The 20,997-nt window shown below is 37.9% G+C and overlaps 1 protein-coding gene across 7 annotated transcripts in view; it reads right to left on the reverse strand.

The window, feature by feature from the left end:
• Window positions 1-20,997, reverse strand: part of diaph2 (diaphanous-related formin 2) — a 475,685-nt gene that overhangs the window by 183,083 nt on the left and 271,605 nt on the right. For all 7 annotated transcript variants that reach the window (XM_067457381.1, XM_067457382.1, XM_067457379.1 and 4 more), the window contains 2 exons: window positions 10,959-11,060; window positions 2,998-3,237 (listed from right to left, as the gene is read on the reverse strand). In XM_067457381.1, coding sequence (XP_067313482.1) covers window positions 2,998-3,237; window positions 10,959-11,060 — 342 coding nt within the window. The remainder of the gene's footprint in view (window positions 1-2,997; window positions 3,238-10,958; window positions 11,061-20,997) is intronic.

Consider the following 20,997-nt stretch of genomic DNA (forward strand, 5'->3'; position numbering starts at 1 on the left):
TAAACACAACAGCATTTTTTTCAAGTCAGTTCTCAGCTAACAATATTGTTAACCTGTGTAAAAAATAAAATAAAATAAAAAAACTTTCTGGAATATGCAAATGAGATCTACAGCTGGTACCAAGTGTGACTGCAAGAGTCACGGATCACAGGTCAGTCCACGATCGGCCCTCCCTGATGAGCTCGTTAGCAAGCAGAGGTCTGCCACATAGGGGGCCATTTACTTGACTGAACTGATTGAGAATGTGGGCATTTCCCTTTGTCCATCAATAACTGCCTAATCAGTGCTCAAGCGAAAAGCTGTCCGCACTGCAGGCACTTCACTAATGTTCTGTAAATGTGAGTCTGACCAATATGATTGCAATATTACGGAATCATTTGACAGCTCAAATAAAGAAATAACAAAAGAAAGAAAGGCTGAAAGAAAGAAAAGAAAAAAAAGGAGGGAGGGAGAAGGAAGGTATGCAATGTTGAATATTAGATCGCTCAAATATAGAACAAAAAGGTTCAAGAAAGAAAAAAAGAAAGAAAGAAAGAAAAAAATGTGAAAGCAAATGTGCAGACACTTGTTTAAAAACGTGTTTATGGCGCACAACTCAGAGTGAGAGAACAGCCGATGAGAGCTATAAGAGAGGTCTGACGACAGTGTGTTAGTCCACTAACGCGAGACCCAAGGACAGGTTTTACGAGGAGGTCAGAGAAAATACCGCTGAGCAACAAGCACTGATGACCACTGGATCATCTCAACTGCCCATGCTCAGAGCAGGGTCACCCGTCAGGGGTGTCCTCCCTCTGGGCCATAACACCATACAACACAAACATGAGAAAAAAAAGCTCACGTCCAAAAAAAAAAAAAAAAAAAAAGTCACCTTCAAACCCCCCCATAAATAAAGGTGTCATGAACTGCCATATATATATATATATATACACACACACACACACACAGAGACATTATTACATTCAAAAACATAAAATGAATAAGTAATTGGCCTCTCTCCTGGAACGCTGGGTTTTGATGGGCGTGCCGCACTGTAGACAAGACAAACCTTGCATATTGAATGAGATGATTGTTTTGAAAGCATGTGGGAAAACGGCAACCGGAAAGATTTGCACGCACGAACGCGCACGCACACGCACACGCACACACACACACACACACACACACACACACACACACACACACACACACACACACACACACACACACACACACACACACAGCTAATTTCTCCTTTTCAACCACAAATTCTGTCGAGCAGAGGGGGGGGGGTGGGCTACATAATCAGGCGTTCTTCCTCTTTTAAGGCGGTGTTTCACCACACTCTGACATCACAGCCTGGCACGTTCTGAGATCTCTCGTTTGCTGGGCCTGGTGTCAAAAAAAGCTTTTCTTTGACTAACAAGGATGTTTTCAGCTCTGAAACTTACAGGATATTCTTATATGACCATGATATTTTATATTTCAAAAGCTCAAGGGTAAGTTGCTTTATCAATTCATGACCCATTTAAACATCTCAATGAAAAAAACTACACCTGTTTTGGCATTGAGCCCATTCAAATGCCGACCAAGAACAAGACATACACTAGAACCAATTGTGCAAAAATATAACGTAGGAGCTGACAGAAAGAAATGAAGGACAAGATATGATGTGTCCCTACATGCAGTTTTTCAACTTCATCTTCATTTGTAATCAAAGACCAGTTTGCATGCAGGCACACTTTAAGAGAAAGCGAGATGTCATCAAAGGCTCGGATGTTTATGAGCACAAACGTTTGGTGGTACATTGATTAAAGCTCACACTATAAAACAGTTTTTTTTTAAGTTAAAATATAATTTGGTGGCCTTTGGAAACGCAATTTGTCAGTGCTCAAAGGTAAACAATTGAAAATAGAGGAAAGTGAGAACAACAATTTAGCTATGCCACAACTGGCTCCAGCTTAAACCCCTGTGGCTGGGACACCTGTGTCCCAGCAGCATCTGGGACACCTCAGAATATATGACAAGGCCAGCAAAGAGATGTAACTAAGAGTGACGGTGTAGTTCTGGCTGACTGGGAATACTGGCAGGGGGGTGGCTGTCTTTCATAGCGGGACCAAATGGCTTTCCTATCCAAATCAGCTTGTAAAACACACAGCCAGATGTCCATCCTACATACACAACAACAGCAGAAACAGCTTTCATACAAATTCTGGTAACAGTTACAATGCTCTCAGTAGGGAGGCCTACCTGCTAACACTATACATAATGTGAGAGAAACAAATTAGCAGTAGATGATACTCTGAAGAATAGAATATTGTAATTTGGTGTACAATTGTCAATTTTGTCTGTAACTGTCAACAATCACTAAACCCAAGACGACTATTGTCCTTAACAGGCATTTCATGACAATGTCAGCTTCAGGTAAAAACAGTTACTACTTAAATATGTTACTATTTTACTACTTGTTATTTAGCACATGTTTTTATCCTGAGGTTAAGTATGCACATGCCTTGCTCAATAGCTCTGGACTGGTACCTGGAAGGTTGAAGGTTCACATCCCACACAGGATGATGCATCACCATTGTGATTAAGGTTGAGCAGGGCACTTTAGGGGCACTGTGCCTGTAAGATGAGTATTCCAAGCTGCTTTATATACAAGTATCTCCTAAATACAGAGTAGTGAGTGGAAGCTTGTAGGCCTGTTACCCAGAAGACTATGATCCATGAGCTATCACTATTTCCACAACGTTCTCCAGAATGTTATTTTGAATGCAATGTAGAACTTGGAGTTTCTCAATTCTAATACAAAAAATGGACTTGCATTCTCATTGAGACCAGAACATATCTGGGTACTTTCATGCATTCTCTATATTCATATTCATTACTATTTGAACCAGACTTTGATGTAGTACGTTAACACAAGGACAGAAGATCGCAAATCAAGAAATGCCCCCTGTGATTGTAATTTCAGCACATATAGTGTACTTTCAGAAAAAGATTTTCCGTTTGGTTAAGTACCTTGCAGAGGAAGCTGATGTTGAAGCCAAATGTCTGAGCATTTCTGGAGCCAGAGTTCATGTAATTCCCGACGAGCAGCACCATCTCCAAGAGCATGCTGAAACCTTCGCTCTTCTTCACCTCCTCGCAGGCAAATGTCACGTTCATGATATCCGGCCGGATGTTGTTCACCTGCTCCTCAAACGTCAGCTTGAACAGGATCCCGTTCAGCCGAGGACGCAGCATTTTGACTGAGCTCATCTGAAGTGAAGAAAGAGCAAATGAAACGTACACATCCTCAATAATCACAACACATGCACAAGTTTTAATTCTGGAATATCTGGTGACATAAGAATGAAACCAGTTATTCTATATGTTTTAGGACTAAATACTTATTTAGCCATTGATTCACATATCCAATAGAATGAAAGGCCAAAAGGCAGAAAATTGGAGCAGCAAGTTACTGCATTCAGAGTAAAAATTATAAGGTTATATTAGTAAATAAAAAAAATTTTGTTCCCTGTTATATGCATACTGAGATTTTTACACTGTTGAAGACTTGGATTCCCATCCTAAACATTGACAAAGTTTCAAAAACTCAGTTGGATGTTTGATGGATTTGGTTTGATGATTTCCTTATTCTATATGTTTTAGGACTAAATACTTATTTAGCCATTCATTCACATTTTCCAATAGAATGAATGGCCCAAAGGCAGGAAATTGGAGAAGCAAGTTATTGTATTTAGAGTAAAGATTGTAAGGTTATATTAGTAAAGAACTATTTTTTGTTCCCCAAAAATAACACACACACACACACACACATGATGGATCACTCGCATTAAAACAATAAAGAAGGTTAAATATAACTGAGCCAAGGCACAAGGTCAAAAAAGACCATACATAAAATTAAGTAGTTGCCCGCACAATTGTGTTAATGCTGTAAACAGACATTTTGTAACAAATCTTGTAGGAATAAATGTCAGATTCAGCCATTCACCTGTAATTGCATTTAAATCTAATAACAGCAACAATGTAACTGTTTCTGGTGCTGGAGTGAGATGACATTTCAGTTAAAAGACAGCAAGGAGGAGGAGGAGAGGAAAGAACGAGGAGACAAAAACAACAACATGGATCCTACAGGAGCAGCTCTTTGAGAAGGGTGACCTCAGACACTCTCGCTCCAGATTTCTGCATAATCTGATGCTCGCAGGCAGCCCAGAGATGCAGTCAGGATGTACCATTACCGCTCACATTTATTCATCTTTATGAGCAAGTTGCCGATCAAAAAAAAAACAGAATCGGCCTCACGCCCCCGTGCACCGCCCCACCCCACCTCCTCCTTGCACATCAAGATTTGATTTCTCTGTATAAGAGGAAATCACAATAAAAGAGGGTGAGTTGGTGACAGCTCTGGAGGGAGACGAGCTGAGAGTGACTTATTTCCCCAAGGAGCAGTGCAAGGTGGTGCTGATGAGGTGCTTCCACGGGCTGCCTGTATATTACCCGCCTTGAGCGCAGTCACAGGAGGAGACTGTCACAACGTGCTTCATTACGCCCTCCAAAGACACAGGTAGAGAAAGGCACAACACAGAGCGAGAGCGAGAATGTTGTTCTGTTACCCTGCACAGAATTGATTCCTATGTGAATCTGCTGTCACTGGCAGGTTTGTCAGACGCGTTATAATATCAGTAAAGGAATGCATATGCATCAACCTAGGTAGATTTGTGCATGACAGGACTACATCTGACTGCAACTTTTAGGAAGAGAAAAATTATTTGGAGTGCTTAATGGAATAGTTCACCCAAAAATGGAAATTCTGTCATCATTTGCTCACCCTCGTGTTATTTCAAACCCATCTGATAAAAAAAAAGAAGAAGAAAAAAAAAAGGAGATATAAGGCTAAATGCTCGTCTATACAAAGAAAGAAAATAAGAGGCTCCAAATGCATAACCTTGGCTGGGTGCACAAAAATTGGACTTATTGGTTTTATTTGTATTACATGTGTTAACAACTCACAGAAAAACCAAATGGGCACCAATTGTCATGACAAAGACAAAGACTGCTTTTTATTACTGATTTATATAAAATAGTTTATTTAAATAGCACCTTTCTTAAAGTCACAGTCAATAAAAGTTACAAACTTCAAAATCCATTGATTAAGCGATATCATATTGAAGGGGGGAGTGGGCCGACACCCTTGCCTATTCATCATATGCATCTTCATCATATGCATCTTCATCATATGCATATAATCCTTTTGAATGATTTTGAATAACCTCATGAATTAAATAATCAGTTATTATCCTTTTAAAATAATGAATTATTGACAATCAATTTTATGTGATCATTAATACATTTAACTATTATTTAATATGATTTTGACTCTATGTCTGCTGTATGGTTTCTAAGTTGCTTTCCAGAGACGGTCTGACAAAGACAGTCTGACCCCTATCTATGTGCCCTGACATAGATAGCCTGACCTCTATCTCTGGGTCCTGACCAACAGGACCTTGGAGAGAAAGTTAGAACTTCCAAGAGGTGAATCCTGCCTGTTGTTAGTAACCCCAGGACAGGAAGGGGTGGGAGGATTTGAGTCTCCCAATTGTGATTTCTTCCTATTTATATAGTGTGATTTTTCCCATTGATAGAAGTGCATTTTTGTCTTTATATTTCTTTATAGAATGAGGTAGATGACATTAGTCATACTTTTCTTTCTGGAGATGTGTTTGTCATGTGGTGTTGATATCTTGTTCTGTTGATAAGCTCACTGCTGCACTAACCTTGGAGGAGAGATGTGCCCTAGAGTCTTGTGTGTGTGTGTTACATGTTCTGTGCAGGTCTATGGAATGGATTGGACCGCTTTTCTCACACCCTAGACCTCTTGGCGTCTTTCTAGGACTCCCCTGAAGTCAACAACACTACCCCAATCTTGGGATTGTCTGATGTATACATCCTGATCAACAACAACAACATCTCCTATCTATTCTCGCGTGACACATTGTTTAGACTTTATGCCAATCAGTAATATTCCACGTGTTTGTAATGATGTAAATCATGCCCTTGAAATTGGTATAACTGGTGTGGTAATTTTGTGTAGAGTAGAGTCTGGCCTGACACCGCCCTGAGAGACTCTAAAGCTGACTCTACTAATGAAACTGCAAACTATTCTTCAGTAAAATTCTCTCTGATGATTGAACATCCTGACTCCTGGTCTTCATTTCGCATATCTGGTCTATGGGTCAAAACTGCAACCCCTAACAATATTTTATAGTGATTATAGTGACACAAATTATCATGATTATCAATATTATCACAGACTGAAAACTCATGCAAAGACTGAAAAATGATAATTCAAGTTTTAGATTTCAAAATCAACAAACAAAACAAGCAGCTCTATGCACTTTTTTAAACCAAGATTCTATTCTGTGGCATGTCCTACTTTCTAATGATCATCGTTAATAGCAAATTCACTTCTCTTCCGTTTCATTCTTTGTTTTTGATTGTATTGAAAATGAAATCAGAGGACATTACTATTAATACTACTATAATTATTGCTATAATTACTATACTTTTTTTGTGATCATCTTGTCTGGACAATTGTTTTGTACAATGCAAAATAGAATTATAAACAGGTAGGATTTAAAACATTAATCTCAATTCAATATGTCCCCGTAATTATTTATGTGGTTAAGAAAATCTGTGCAATAAGTGTAGAATGAATATACATTATTATCCCTTAAATTTCAAACAGTCTTGTTTGAACTCGTTCATTCGTTTTTGGCTCAAAGCCACTTGCTGCAAACTTTTTATCACGGAAGCTTCACGTTAATTTCAAGAGAGTGAGATAAAACATTTAATCTTAAACTTTTGTGTCCAATTATTTCCCAGATGTAGTTTTGGTATTGAGGTCAAAGTCCACTTGCTCGCACTTGTTCGCCATAAAAAAGCGGGCAATGATGGTTACGAAGACGACTCGGCAGAGTCTGCCCCTATTGCAGCGACTTTCTTTTTGCATGTTCTGCAGACAGGGTGACCATACTCGATTAAGTTTCCCTCAGGACTTGTGCAAAAGGTAAAATATGACCACACCTCAGAAAAATCTCCAGAGCGCTGCCTTCTTCTATTTATTCTCGTTCAAAAACCAACATTGTGCACTGCGCCAGACTGAATCTGGCTAGACAGGATTCACTTTAAGTTTTCAAAATCGTTATAATCAAACACGGTTTTAATTAACATTTTCTCTTTTTGCATCATGGAAGAAAGAAAGCCATATGGGTTTGGAACGACACAGGGTGATTAAATGATGACTTTTGGGTGAATTATTTCTTTAATCCAGGTGCAAGTCTGATCAAGCGAATGCCTGTGCACTGCACGGAACTAACTGATGTAGAGAGAATCTTAAATATTTGAGACAAAGTCAAGACAAAGGCCAATGTTAATGGGATATGGTCAATATAGGAAGAAAGTCTAAAAGCCTTTCCAACTCGAGAGCTAATCATGCTCTGTAGTAAAATAAAGCTCTGCCTCACTCTTTATTATTCATCAAAATCATAGGTTCTGTCAGTCACAACCAGGCTACCAGATTTGACTTGTCATAAAAAATGCCCTTTATATTCTTGGCCTTTTAATTATACATTACTCAGTCTCTTTATATATTGAATAGCGCTGATCCTGCATGGAGCCTGAAGGCAGTCTTCCTTCTCCTGCACACTCCCTCACCGTCTATGCCTAATTTTCTGCTGCCCCCCCCATTCTGCTTTTCAGCTCGAAATCCTTCACATAGAAGTATACAGCTATTGGTTCGAACAACAAAATGGAAAGGTGAAACCTTTGATTTTAGCATGGGGGGGGGGGGGGGGTGCTAGTCGGAAGTGGAACACAGATGTGTGAAGGGTTATGCGCTGGAGTGTGACAAAAGTAAAGGAAAAATAGTGAACCGGAGCCAAAAGAGATAGAACGAAATAGAGGGGAAGAAAAGACTATGAAAATGAGACGGATAAAATCGATAGGCAGCTGGAATGCTGAGATCCCCCCTCTTTCACCAAATTATTGGTGCTGGTGCCAGGCCCAGTGTTTGGCTGTTGATTATAATTGTAGCGATTAAGGTTTGTACCACGGTTTTGTTTGGCTTCTGATGTTGTTATTTCTTCAACTGAAAAGTGTATGGAATGATACCAAGCTCCGGGTCTTGCACATGAGCTGTGTCTCTGGAAAAGGATGTACTCCAGACTAAGACATTGACCAATAAAAAAACAAAAAACAAAAAAAAACATTTAGGAACCAAATTATGTTTGAGTTGATAAATTACAAAATTGCCCATGGTGTCATCCATATTCATCTATTGATTGACCATTGGAAGTAAAAGATCAGAAAGGGCGTGGGACAGTTGCAGTAGATGATATAGTTGTAATGCAATAGATGCCTAAAAAAACATGCACTACTTATGTAATTCAGTTCATTAGGTGCACATTTGAAGCCAACAGTGACTAAAAGGACATTCTGGTTGGCTGAGTTGACACTCAGGAGTGTTTCCAGATATTTCTGCAAACAGAATAGAATATAGATATAAAAAAATAGATATATTTTTGCTCCGTGGTGTTGTTATATAAAGTATATAAAGTTCTTTTTGTATAATTTTGTGTTCTATTTTCAAGCTGTTTCTCTAATGATCCAGAACAGTATTTGTGCCACACAAATATCACTCTATAGCACGATGTCTGCCTTTTCAGAGAGAACAAAAGTCAAGCCAAACATTGACTTGATTAAGGCTCCAACATAACACCCACTTAGTGCTTCCCCATAACAATGATCTTGCTTAGAATTGATTTCACCTTACAACTAGAATATTATTTATTGCATCACAGCTTGGCTGTGAATGCAGATATTTAACTACACACTGTCAACCAGTTTCACAAACATAACTACACAGCACTTAATTCTTAAAACTGCTGTCCGTAACTTTTTTGTGTGTTTAAGATTTACACAAATTATATAATGAGAATGTACACAGGGTATATTCAGCAATCCTTAAGTTAAATTTACTACTTTTTAATACCTTTTTTACTACCTTAAGAATATTTTTTAAAACCATCACGACACTGAATTGCAAGTGTTAATCAGCGACCTTTCTATTATTTACACAGATTTTGACATATATAACATACAAAAAAGAATATTTAGAATCGACACGAGGGAAATCGACAGAATCGACAGGAGGAAATCTGTTATAAGTTATCATTCAGACACAGTAAAATACATCTCAACATTCACAAAGGTTGGTTAAGGAGAAGCATTACTGCATACGCATCTGATTTCAATTAATAACTGGTAATTCAGCAATTAAATTATTTAGTGTTTTTTTTCCAACAACAAAACCTGAGCCAAATATTACATTTCTATAACTGTGATAAGTTGTTGAATTTAACAAAATACAAAAAACTAGTGCTGTCAATCGATTAAAAACTTTAAAATCGATTAATCACATTTTTTCTGTGATTAGTCGCAATAAAAAAGAAATGTTTTTGTACGTTTTTTATATATTTTTTAATATAATAATTTCACAGTTAATCAAATTAATGTAGAAACAACATAAAGACAGTATATTTGTTTAAATGACATCTTTTTATGAATGAATGCCAGTATTACTGATATTAATACAGCTACTGATTTTTATTTTATTTTACATTTTTTATTATTAGGCTTCAAAAATTTAACAGTTTTTACTTTGAGTAAACTTAAAACAATGCTAACATAAACCCATAATAAATGTCATGTTTACTCCTGCCCTTCCTGTCTGAACAGTTAGGAAATATACAGAAATGTTATAAAGTTATCAAAGTTATATGCAGTCTGCACTGCATAAACTATAAATTAAATAGTTAATCCTTATTAAAGCTACCAAAGGTATTTAGTCAAGAGCAGCGAGTCATTTTCTCTGTTCTCTTTGTTCTTTAACTTTACTGACAGGAAGCTTTATTGGCTGCTGTCCCTTTAAGAGCCGACAGACATGCGGACCTCACTGTTTATATACTGTCTATAGATCGCGCCTCATTCTCTCACAACTCTTTTTGTTCATTTTAGACTTTATATAAATCATTTAAGATTGCTCTTATGAGGATAGTCGTTGAAGATATGCCTTGAAGCAAGTCTAAAATAAAACGTAAGCCAGCCACTTCTGTTGAGCGCGCAGTGTTCTGAGATGATGCCGAACGACCACTGAATATGACGTCAGCATCAAACATACGTTGAGACGGAGACGAAAGATCTTTGATTATGTGCCCAGATATGCTCAAGCCCATATTTAAACGAACTAACGCTAACGCAGATAGAATTTCAATCAGAATAGGACACCTGATAGTCTGAAAAAATAATACCTAGTTTGGAAAAAAATAATACCTCTGAGACCACATTTAACACTTTTAATGGCCTTAAATTTGACAATTTTGATTTATCACTTTTTAATACTTTTTAAAACCCCGCGGACACCCTGGTACAACATGAGTCCATTTTCTAAACTGTTTTTTGTCTTACCCTGAATAATTATGGTACACTGGTATACTAAGTGTTTATATTGGGACTATTTCAGGCCGGACTGGTAGGTACCGCTGTGGAGGAGCACAGTCCCTGCGTCACCCGGCATACACATAAACAGAGAGAAGTAGATCCGGCTGCAATGTTCTTCCACAAGACACATGCAGTTCTGTTTACTAACCGCTATAGAGCGTAAAAAGTAACAGACTGCAGCTTTAAATGATTTTAGCCTTACATGACACAAAATTAATCAGTTCACTTTAGTTAACTCTAGTCTGGGAACTGATTAAAAATATTGATAATTAAATGTATCCTAACAGTACTACTACTAATAATAATATACAGTATATTTACATTGTGTCTCATTTGTTAACATAAGGTCTAGAGCCCTGGAATGTATTAAAGTCTCCTAGAGCTACTCTTGTGATTTTATGAGCAGTATCAGTACTTACCACAATTCCAAACTGTTCTGATTCACAAAGCTCCTCATATTCATTCTTCAGCTCAGCCAGATTACTCAGCTCCTTCTGTTCAGGAAGGTTTTTGATCAGGTTCTGCAAAGAAATGTACAAACACACCCATCAGTACCACAGGAGAAAACACCTGCTGCCAGCTCATTTGGTGAACTAATCACAGGGATGTGAGTGATGGTAGACAGTTGAGTACGGGTTTAAATGAGGACACAACATTATATGCTATTGTGCCTTATGCTGTTGGTGTGAAACACACTTGCAATTCACATAGAGACTCTCTAATGTTCACATCTATCCCTATTACTGCACACTGTCAATCTCAGATTGCAGAGAGAGCGAATAAAACTGAAAAGCCAGACTTTAAAAATCTATAGAAGCACAATTCAAGGGGAAATATTCATGTTGATCTTGACTCCATCTTTGTTTTTGTCAGCTTTTTAACATGTCGGTAGATAAAACCAACACTTTCCAAAGAAAATCTGTCCTGCATTACTCTTAGAGCTCAGCCGAGGTCAAAGTTTTACAGTGCTGAGCAAATGACATTCAAGGTGACTGAGAAATAAGGGAATAAATACCATGCCCACATCATTTAAGATGTAACTGAAATGTCCCTGATGTTCAATGGCTTTCTTTTCTTTTCAGACAATTTGAGACGAAAGGCAGTCAATTTGGCCACTTTACAAGAACTCTATTGCCTACATTTTCCAAAAAAAAAGTTTCATATTGATTATCCAACTTTGCAATTGCCTCTATGAGTAAAAGCACACTGTAGGTGATGTAGGCGAGTGAGAGAACCTTCATTTTCTATAAATGCTAATTGTGCTCATAAAGGTCAGCTGCGTAAATGAAAAGGAGCACTGCATCCCTTTTCTTCCAAAGAAGATGTGCCCTTTCCATTGTACACTTCTTCTCTCATTATGTCCTCCAATTTGGTTGGAATAAGCATACATAGCCAATCCTGCTGGGTTACCAGCATATTACAAGCTCCAGCTGATGGGAGGGCTGGCGTGTGTTATATCATCAATATACTGTAAGTACACAACTGAAATATTAACACGAACTGCCTTTCTTGTCCTCCCTGTTGGAAGCATGTCCTAAACCGAGTTAAATGCTTTTATGTGGTCTCTCTTTGAAATGACTTCAAATGTCCTGCTGACAATAATACGTCTGACGCAACACAAAGCCAATGCACTGACACCTGGATATTGAGCGAAATAAAGTAGTTCTAGTGCTGAGAGATTTTAATGAACTTAAATAACTCAAATAAATAATGGATAAGAATTTCTCACGTACAAAGGAATGTTCAGAAAGCGCGCAAGAGGAAGAAAAATTTGATATTACTATAAACTAGGCCTTAAAACTCCAGTGGGTTCGGTAATATTCTCAATAGTAAACACAGACAGCACTGTAGTTTTTCTTTTTTTCTTGCAAGACATGTGTTGCTTTTGATGGGATAATCATTAGCTTTGTTCTTTCTGGAATAGATGAATATATGCATAAGCACAGCACTTTTTTAAGGATGCCTAACACATCCACTTTCCCTGGTTCAAAGCAAACCTAGACTGAAATAAAAACGTGTCAGAAGCCTATAATTATCTGGACAATGAGATAAAACTGACGATTGACTCCATCTCAGATGTTAAATAAAATAAATGTGCTGAGAGGCTTTGAGATGTTTGAGGGGGGAAAAAAAGCCTGCAATCGAGCAGCAAAGATCAGCCACGTTAGGGGGAGGGATTACGGTAAAACGGCCTTTCTCTTGTCTGAAAGAGTCTGAGGAACATTAGCCCGACGGTTCGGATGAGGAACAAAGCTCCCCTAAACAATGTATCATTGATTTTGAATGAAGCACAACAACACAGCAGCACACCATTCAGCCACAGCAATCATCATTGCTAATGTGCTGCCAAATCTCATTATTGGAGTTGTATTTCTCCGTCGCCACTCGCAGAGACGAGACAAGCGATTAGGGTTCGCCGTTGCCTCCTTTCCAAAGGCATCTATAGGACAACTCGCCAAATGGAGCAGAGATGGAGGGAAGATGTAACAAATGGGTCGAAAGTGAGAGGAGAGAGACTGCTGTTAATTGCTAATACTCTCATCTCTGGTTTACATAATTGTCGGAGTCCCGCATATTGAGCAAATGACACGCAAGCAGGGCCATATGGGAGGGTTGGTAAGAGGCGGTTGAACCCTGAATGAATCAGTCTGCTCTCTCCAGGCCTCCAGACTCAATCTGCATCTGGGAGGGGGGTTAGCAGAGCATGGGCCCTAACAGACAAGACATGCTATGATCATAATCCAGCCATTTGGACTCTCTCTGCAGGGCCAGATACATGCATGCTGTCACACTTTTATTCTTCTAGACGTTGCTTGTCTCAATGTCATTTAAGACTTTGTCACCTTATTTAACCTCCATAATACATGTTCCTGATCTTAGTTTAAGATATTCATCTGTGCCGGTTATTCCTAAATTTTAAAGAACGTTTGAAGAATGTTTGACTTTTTAATCTTTAATCTAAATGCAAACTTTTCTTCCTCATATCCGTCCTTTTACAATGTTCTTTTCACACAAGATAATGTTAATCAAAGGATGGAATTACTTGTGGCTTTGGTACGTTTCCATGTAACTGTTAAAACAAGGAGAGTCTGTAAGTGTAATGATGCCAAGTTCTTAAATGGTAGAGGAATTAATCCAGTGTTTGTTTGTTTGTGTATATATATATATATATATATATATATATATATATATATATATATATATATATATATATATATATATATATATATATATATATATATATATATATATATATATATATATATATATATATATATATATATATATATATATATATATATATATAGTTTAAGCCGAGATAAAAACGACATACATGTTCATTGTTTCCATAGAACATTACCAATCTGTGAAAATAAAAAGGAGCTTAAACAGATTTAAAATAAAAAAAAATAAAAAAAAATCTGTTTAACAAACAATTGGCTATGTTGATTCTTCTAATTTCTTCACTATCATTAATGTATCACATCTTTTCCAATTGCACCTGACCAATACAGAATAGCACTTACTGATCACCACAGCAACGACCAAAAAGCGCACACTCCTGGATCATATCTACGTCTCTCATCCGGATTTGTGCCTTCAGGCGGGTATGTTACATAGTTATCAAAATCCAGTGTTCTGTATTTTGCGTACATGAGTTTTTGTTGTAGATGGCTATTGCTGCGCGTTTAGCTAGAATGCCATACAAAACCAACCCATTGGGCCACTGAATCCGCATTAACGACAACAGTTGGGGCAACAACCTTAGTCCTAATGGGTTGTTATGATAGCTATCAAAATCCAGTGTTCTGTATTTTGCGTACGTGAGGTTTTTTTTTTAGGTGGCTATTGTAGATGGCTATTAAAAAAAAAAAATAAATAAATAAATAAAAAATGTGTACTGTGCTAATTAATTGAGACTTCTTAACGCTCTTACAGGTTGTTGGCCTTGTTTGTTTCGTTGCTTCGATTGCTCTCCCCTTTTTTGTAATTCGCTTTGGATAAAAGCGTCTGCTAAATGATTAAATCTAAATGTAAATGTATGGTCCACAAGATTAGAGTTATAGTGATCACAAAAGACAAACAGTTCTCATTAACAACTCGATAAAGTTAGTAAACTATACAAGCTCGAAAGTCCAGCTAACGACATATATTACAATTATGACCGAATGGGTAATATAGATGTAAAGAGGAAACAAACTATTAGGAGTGTAGAATCTTACCTGTCGAACACATTTTGTGAGCTGGTGCTTTAAACCTTGAAACACTGAGGGGATTTAGATGCTCCGTACGGTGTGGAAATGAACGGGTCTTTATCATCGTTAAAGTGAGCCACAATACGATCGCAAATTGACTAACAAGCAAACATGTCACACGAGCATATTCAAGCAAAAGCCAGCATATATTAGTTCTTTCCTGGCTAAAGTCCATCCTGTGTGACTCGTGTGTTTTGAATAATGACGTGCACTGGGCCTCTCTTCTCACCATAGACACGCCCCTTACCTGCTGATTGGCTACAAGTTTGTTATTCCACTCGCCCCGAGTCCTTTTTCTAAAATGGTTTTGAAATAACACTTACCCAACCTTTAAGCATTAACCGATCGACTTTTTGCCCATTACCCCGATTGCTCCCGTCATGTAATCACATTAACCTGCATTCTTTATTCGATGGGATATATAAACTGTCCTTATAAGAGCATCCAGACAGATAAAATAATATTATGTGTCTGTACATTTCCCACTGACATTGAAATACTCATGTACACAATGCTTAAAATGTTTTTATTTTTATTTATTTTTATTTAACATCACACAATACATAACAAATGGAATACTCTTTGTCATATAGGCTATTATGTCTAATAAGCAAATTAATAAGTAAAGAAATAAGCAAATGAATAAGCAAGTTAACGATCAAATACGCAAGCCCTGCCCCCCACAATACCGCGTTTATCACCAAGCTCGCAGGCTGGCGACAGGACGATATGAAATAGAGCATATCTGCCAACACTAGCCCACACCACTCAACCCCTGTCCAGCATACCTGCCCCAATGAATTCTAGACTTGTTATGGTATTACTAATAAGTCCTTCCAATAGGATCAGGATCACACAAAATCATGTTTTCTGCTCTTACTTAAATATTTGTATGCCTGTGCTATTTTCTCCTTTGCTCTTGTTTCCACATTCTGTGCTAGTGTTTCCAAATGTTGCTGTTAGTTTCATGTAAATCAGGTGGGTCTTATACCATCACCATTGGCTCACTAGTTCTTCAGTCAAGCTACGAGTATAACACATTCTCTATCACTATATCTGCAAGGAAATACATTCTTTTATTATAATGAATATAATATTAGGAATCTATTCTCACAGTTAAAGCAGTCAAATGAACGTGATCACAACTGGGTGCTTACTGAGGCTTTGCTGCGAGCGAAACACGTTCACTATAGCCCCACTGTCTATGCAAGGAAATAGATTAGTTTAACATATTATTAAATAGGCTTATATTAATTTACACAATCAACATTTTAGAGGTTAATCAGAAATAAATAGCTCAAATGGTCATGATCCCAACTAGTTGGTTATTGCCACTCTCATTCCAAAGAAATACATTTTCACAGCCAGTGGTGGAATGCAATGAACCACATTTGAATAAGAAACAATATCGGGTCTATTAAACAAGTCAAAACGCCACGAAGCACAACAAGTGCATCGGTGAGTACATTCGTTTAAACAACATACACACCGGGACATTTGACTGCACAACACATTTTTTTACATTATTGATCCTTCTTGCAATCATAATGCAATGGACTAGGGCCTACATTAAACCTTTTAAATAAAAGGGTTATTGAGCTGTTTACACTGTCATATTACCCTAGAAATAAATGAGCCTGCACAGCAACAGGAACACAAAAAAACCTGCCTACCTTATCAGGGCATGTGAGTGAAGCACAGCAGAGCTCCACTCATAAACTGCTCACCAGTAAAACAATGTGCGCTCAAATTCCCCTCCGACGTGTAATTTATTTGTACTGTATACTATATGATACTTGTAGCCAGTAAAGCACATATTTAATTTCATATGTTTAAATATAATGTGTGTGTGTGTGTGTGTGTGTGTGTGTGTGTGTGTGTGTGTGTGTGTGTGTGTGTGTGTGTGTGTGTGTGCATGTGTGTGTGTGTGTGTGTGTGTGTGCGTGTGTGTGTGTGTGTGTGTGTGTGTGTGTGTGTGTGTGTGTGTGTGTGTGTGTGTGTGTGTGTGTGTGTGTGTGTGTTTAAAAGAGAGTAAACAGGACACATAATATGATGCGCAATATATCAGAAGACATGGAGGTCAGAAATTATGTTTTGTTTTATTGAAAGTCTTCCTTTAAAGTTTTTTTTTTTTTTTTGTATAATAATATAATATAATATAATATAATATAATATAATATAATATAATATAATATAATATAATATAATATAATATAATATAATATAATATAATATAATTTTATCTTATTTTCAATCAATGTTTTATCAAGGGCATTCTGGGTTGAGTGTGCGACACTGAGCGGACTGAGCTTGAGAAATGAATGGATTCTTCAGAAACTACTCGGAGGAAATAAACTGGGTCACAGATGGCAAGCGCAATTATATTAACCCTAACTAAATTAATTAAAATGCCACAGTCAATATTATTTGTTTTTAGAATATAGACATTAAGAGAATAAATTTTGATGTAAGTACTTTTATTTTTTACTTATTGTTGTACATTTAAAATAAGGTAATATAAATAAACATGGCATTATGGTACTTCTACTTTTATTAAAGTAAATATGTCTCTGGTTATTTGTAGCCTACTTTTACTTAAAGGTCCCATGGCATGTCATTTTCATTTAATTATGATTTTTACATTAATATGAGTTGCCCTAGTCTGAATATTGTCCCCAAGTGGCTAGAAATTTTGATAGGTGTAAACCGAGTTCTGGCTGTCTTTCTCTGCCTTTGAGAAAATGAGAGATCAGACGAGCTGATCTTGAATTCTCCTGTTATGACATCATAACAGGAAAGGTTACCTCCCGTTCCTCTGCTTTGCCCGCCCAGAGAAGTAGTAGAGAATGGATTCAGTTTATCAGTAGCGATGTCAGCACAGGCTTTACCATATGGATTCGAAAGCACCGCCACAAACAGTGAGTAACAGTGTTCATTAATGGCTGATTTGGGATCAGTGATTTCTGATCTGTAGCTATAGCTAATCATTCAAGTTCACACAGACTTTCTTTCTAAATCATTTAATTCTGTCTGTCCTGCCACATGCTGTCTTGATGCCCTAAGTGTAATGCATCAGTGAATCAAGTCAGTGACTAAAACCATCAACTTCACGTCGTTACATTCTGTTAGCATCATGAAACAAATCTGTTACTTTAATGATTAAACTACAGAGAGCGATCAAAGAACACTCCTTATAATGTTTGGATCTGTCAGTCACACTTATATTTGCAGAGCACACTTGTCCAAACTGCTGTTAAGCTGCACAGAAGCTCTTACTGTATTCATGTCAATGTTGTGTTTGTTGTAAGTTGTGGTGAAAGCATTTTGTGAGAGAAATAACATTGCAAAGTTCATAGAATAATGGTCGGCATGACTGTTTATTTGGAGCTCTCAGATACAAACAAAATCAACTCACGCTTACAGTGCTCTCAACAACTTGGTTCAATAACACTTTCTCGGCAATCTTTCCCCAGCTCTCCGTCTCTCACTGGACTGGCAGTGCTGCTCACCTCAGTAAACCACGCCCCCTCAGCCATATAATCTTAAGCCCCGTTTCCACCACAGGAACTTTACCCAGGAACTAGGAACTTTGGGTGGTACTTCGTGTGTTTAGACCGCAGGAACCAGGGTAAAATTGAAGTTCCGGGTAAATATTTCCCCCTCCAAACGGCCCTGCTCGCGAGGTAGTACTTTTTCAAAGATCAGGAACTTTCGAGGGCGGGACTTGGGCGCTGAACATGCTGATTGGTTGAGCTCACGCAGTTCAACCGGCATTTTTAAAAGTCTTTTGCGAGGTTCGTTCTGCGTTCAGTAAATATCAGTCTTTGCTCTCTGTCTGGTGGCGCGCGGTCGTCTCAGCCATCTCACGTTCAATGTCCGTAATAGCTGATAATAATATACATTGTCATTTTAAATCTAGCTTTACAAGCTTTCTGAATATGCTGCAGCTGCATGCTGCTGAATCTGCATATTAGTGCTCTTTTCTGTCATTGTTAATTACCTCTTTAGTAAACCTATACATAACCAGCAAAAGCAGCAAAGCTTGAATCTCTTCCATACTCGTTATTAATTTTTTTTCACCATGTAAACGACCTGACCGATTACTTTTAAGTGTGTGTCCTTACATGACGTGACGGCGCGCGCCGCGCTCATGTTGACAAGAGAGGAAAGTACATTTTTCTGAGGGCTAAACTTTTTATTTCCTAAGTTATGAAGATAATGTTGGAGTAATGACACAGCGTATATTGCCCCAGGCAGTTTTTACTTTAACTGCGCCTGACAGAAGATTTTTTTTTCTGAGATGATTATTACACTTTACAACAAATAGCTATAAATAATACTGTATTAGTCCTGGTGGCCGTTAAGAGTTGCTATGGCTACAGTCAACACACTCCAGCTGCTGGAGAAAACAGCGTTGACATTTTTGGTGCGGCAGACAAACTGCATGTGACAAAATGATTGCGATTGAAAGTCATCACATGTAAACACCAGATCGGTTTAGATAACGTCTCATGTAAACAGATCACTAAATCTTTCAATCGGTACACACACAAATGATTACTGTCCTTCACTGATTTGGAGGAACAGTCGCGCGCAGTCCTACATCACCGGACTAATTTGCCTAATCTTCTCGGAACTTTATCGCGGTCGAAACGCAGACAGCTGCAGGTCTGGGGGGGAGAAAAGTTCCTGTAAAAAAGTTCCTGGTACAAATAGTTCCGGGTAATTTTGGTGGAAACGGGGCTTTATACTCATTTCAAATGCAAAGATGTCAGCCAATCACAACAGTGGGCGTTTTCACTGAAGTCTCACAGCAGACACGCCCCTTGAAACAGAGCATTCAAAACCATACTAACAATAAAAGTACACCTCAGGAAACATTCTAAAATAATTTTAAAAATCCATACCATGGGATCTTTAAAGGAACACACTGACTTTTTGGGACTTTAGCTTATTTATCGAAATCCCCAGAGTAAGATAAGTCCATATACCTGTCTCATCTCTGTGCCTGCAATAACTCTGTCTGACGCACTCACCGCTAGCCTAGCTTAGCACAGAGACTGGAGATAAACGGCTCCATCTAGCCTACTGCTCAATAAGTGACAAAATAACAATAACATTTTCCTATGTAATGCGCAATATTCTGCAGCGCCTGAAAATAGTCCCCAGCACGCTCTCTGTGCAAGCAGGTTGTCATGTTGGTTATGTTGATGGAAATTAGGATATTTTCAGGCACTGTGGAATATCATTGCGCTGCTTTATTGCAGCAAAGTTCCTGTATTCAAGCGTATTATTTTTATTTCCCTGACCCTGTTGTGAATCTGGTTAACTTAGCATTGATTGTTCAGTTTTGTGCTTTATATTTTCGTTTTCAATTCTGATTCATGCTTATTATATTTGATGCGTGACCACAATACATTAGGTGGGAATCTGATTCCATACCTTCCCTCCCCCATTGTAAGCAATAGCCTAGTGTAGGCAACGCACACCATTTTTTGAACAACTATTTTGAAAAATGTTCCAACCAAAATGTAAGTCTTGCCTTAAAGATATTTAAGAGATGCCTTAAAATAAAAGGAATATGTCCTACTGTTCTGCTTACTGTAAATAAACAAACAATACATTAAATAATAAACAGATTCATTTGAATGTACAGTGTTCAGTAAGTAGCAATCTATTATTCCCTTCCAAACACAGCCTCTCTAAGGTGTGTTTTTACACTCATCTGAATATCCATCAGCACAGGGTTTGTTAACCCAACAAGCGAGACAGCATGCACAGTACAGGCTAAGGAAAAATGAACAGCCATTGCAACAAGCGCACCATGCTTGGGTAGATGGAAATAAATTACTCCCACGGATGTCTCTCCCCGGCTCAGCAGAGCATATGCCCAACGGTAAAGTCAGAAACGAGGGAAGATCAACAAATCTCAAATTACCCTCCCAGGGACAGCACAATCAATAAAAATGTTCTCCCAGCAATAAACTCTTTATTAAACTGAAAGAATTCACAAAGCGGAGGGGGTGTGGGGGGGCATGGGTGGCTGTAACCTTGCCTGTGTGTGATGCCAAACACAGAACTCCTCATCTGAACAAGTCAGGTCTGTTGTGAATAGGGCTGACAGATGTGATTGTCCATTTGGCCTATTTTTTATTTATTTTTTTCTTCTAATTGATCCGTTCTTCATTTTTTGGGACGCATC

This window comes from Pseudorasbora parva, chromosome 11 (genome assembly GCF_024679245.1).
Source record: "Pseudorasbora parva isolate DD20220531a chromosome 11, ASM2467924v1, whole genome shotgun sequence".
Taxonomy (NCBI): domain Eukaryota; kingdom Metazoa; phylum Chordata; class Actinopteri; order Cypriniformes; family Gobionidae; genus Pseudorasbora; species Pseudorasbora parva.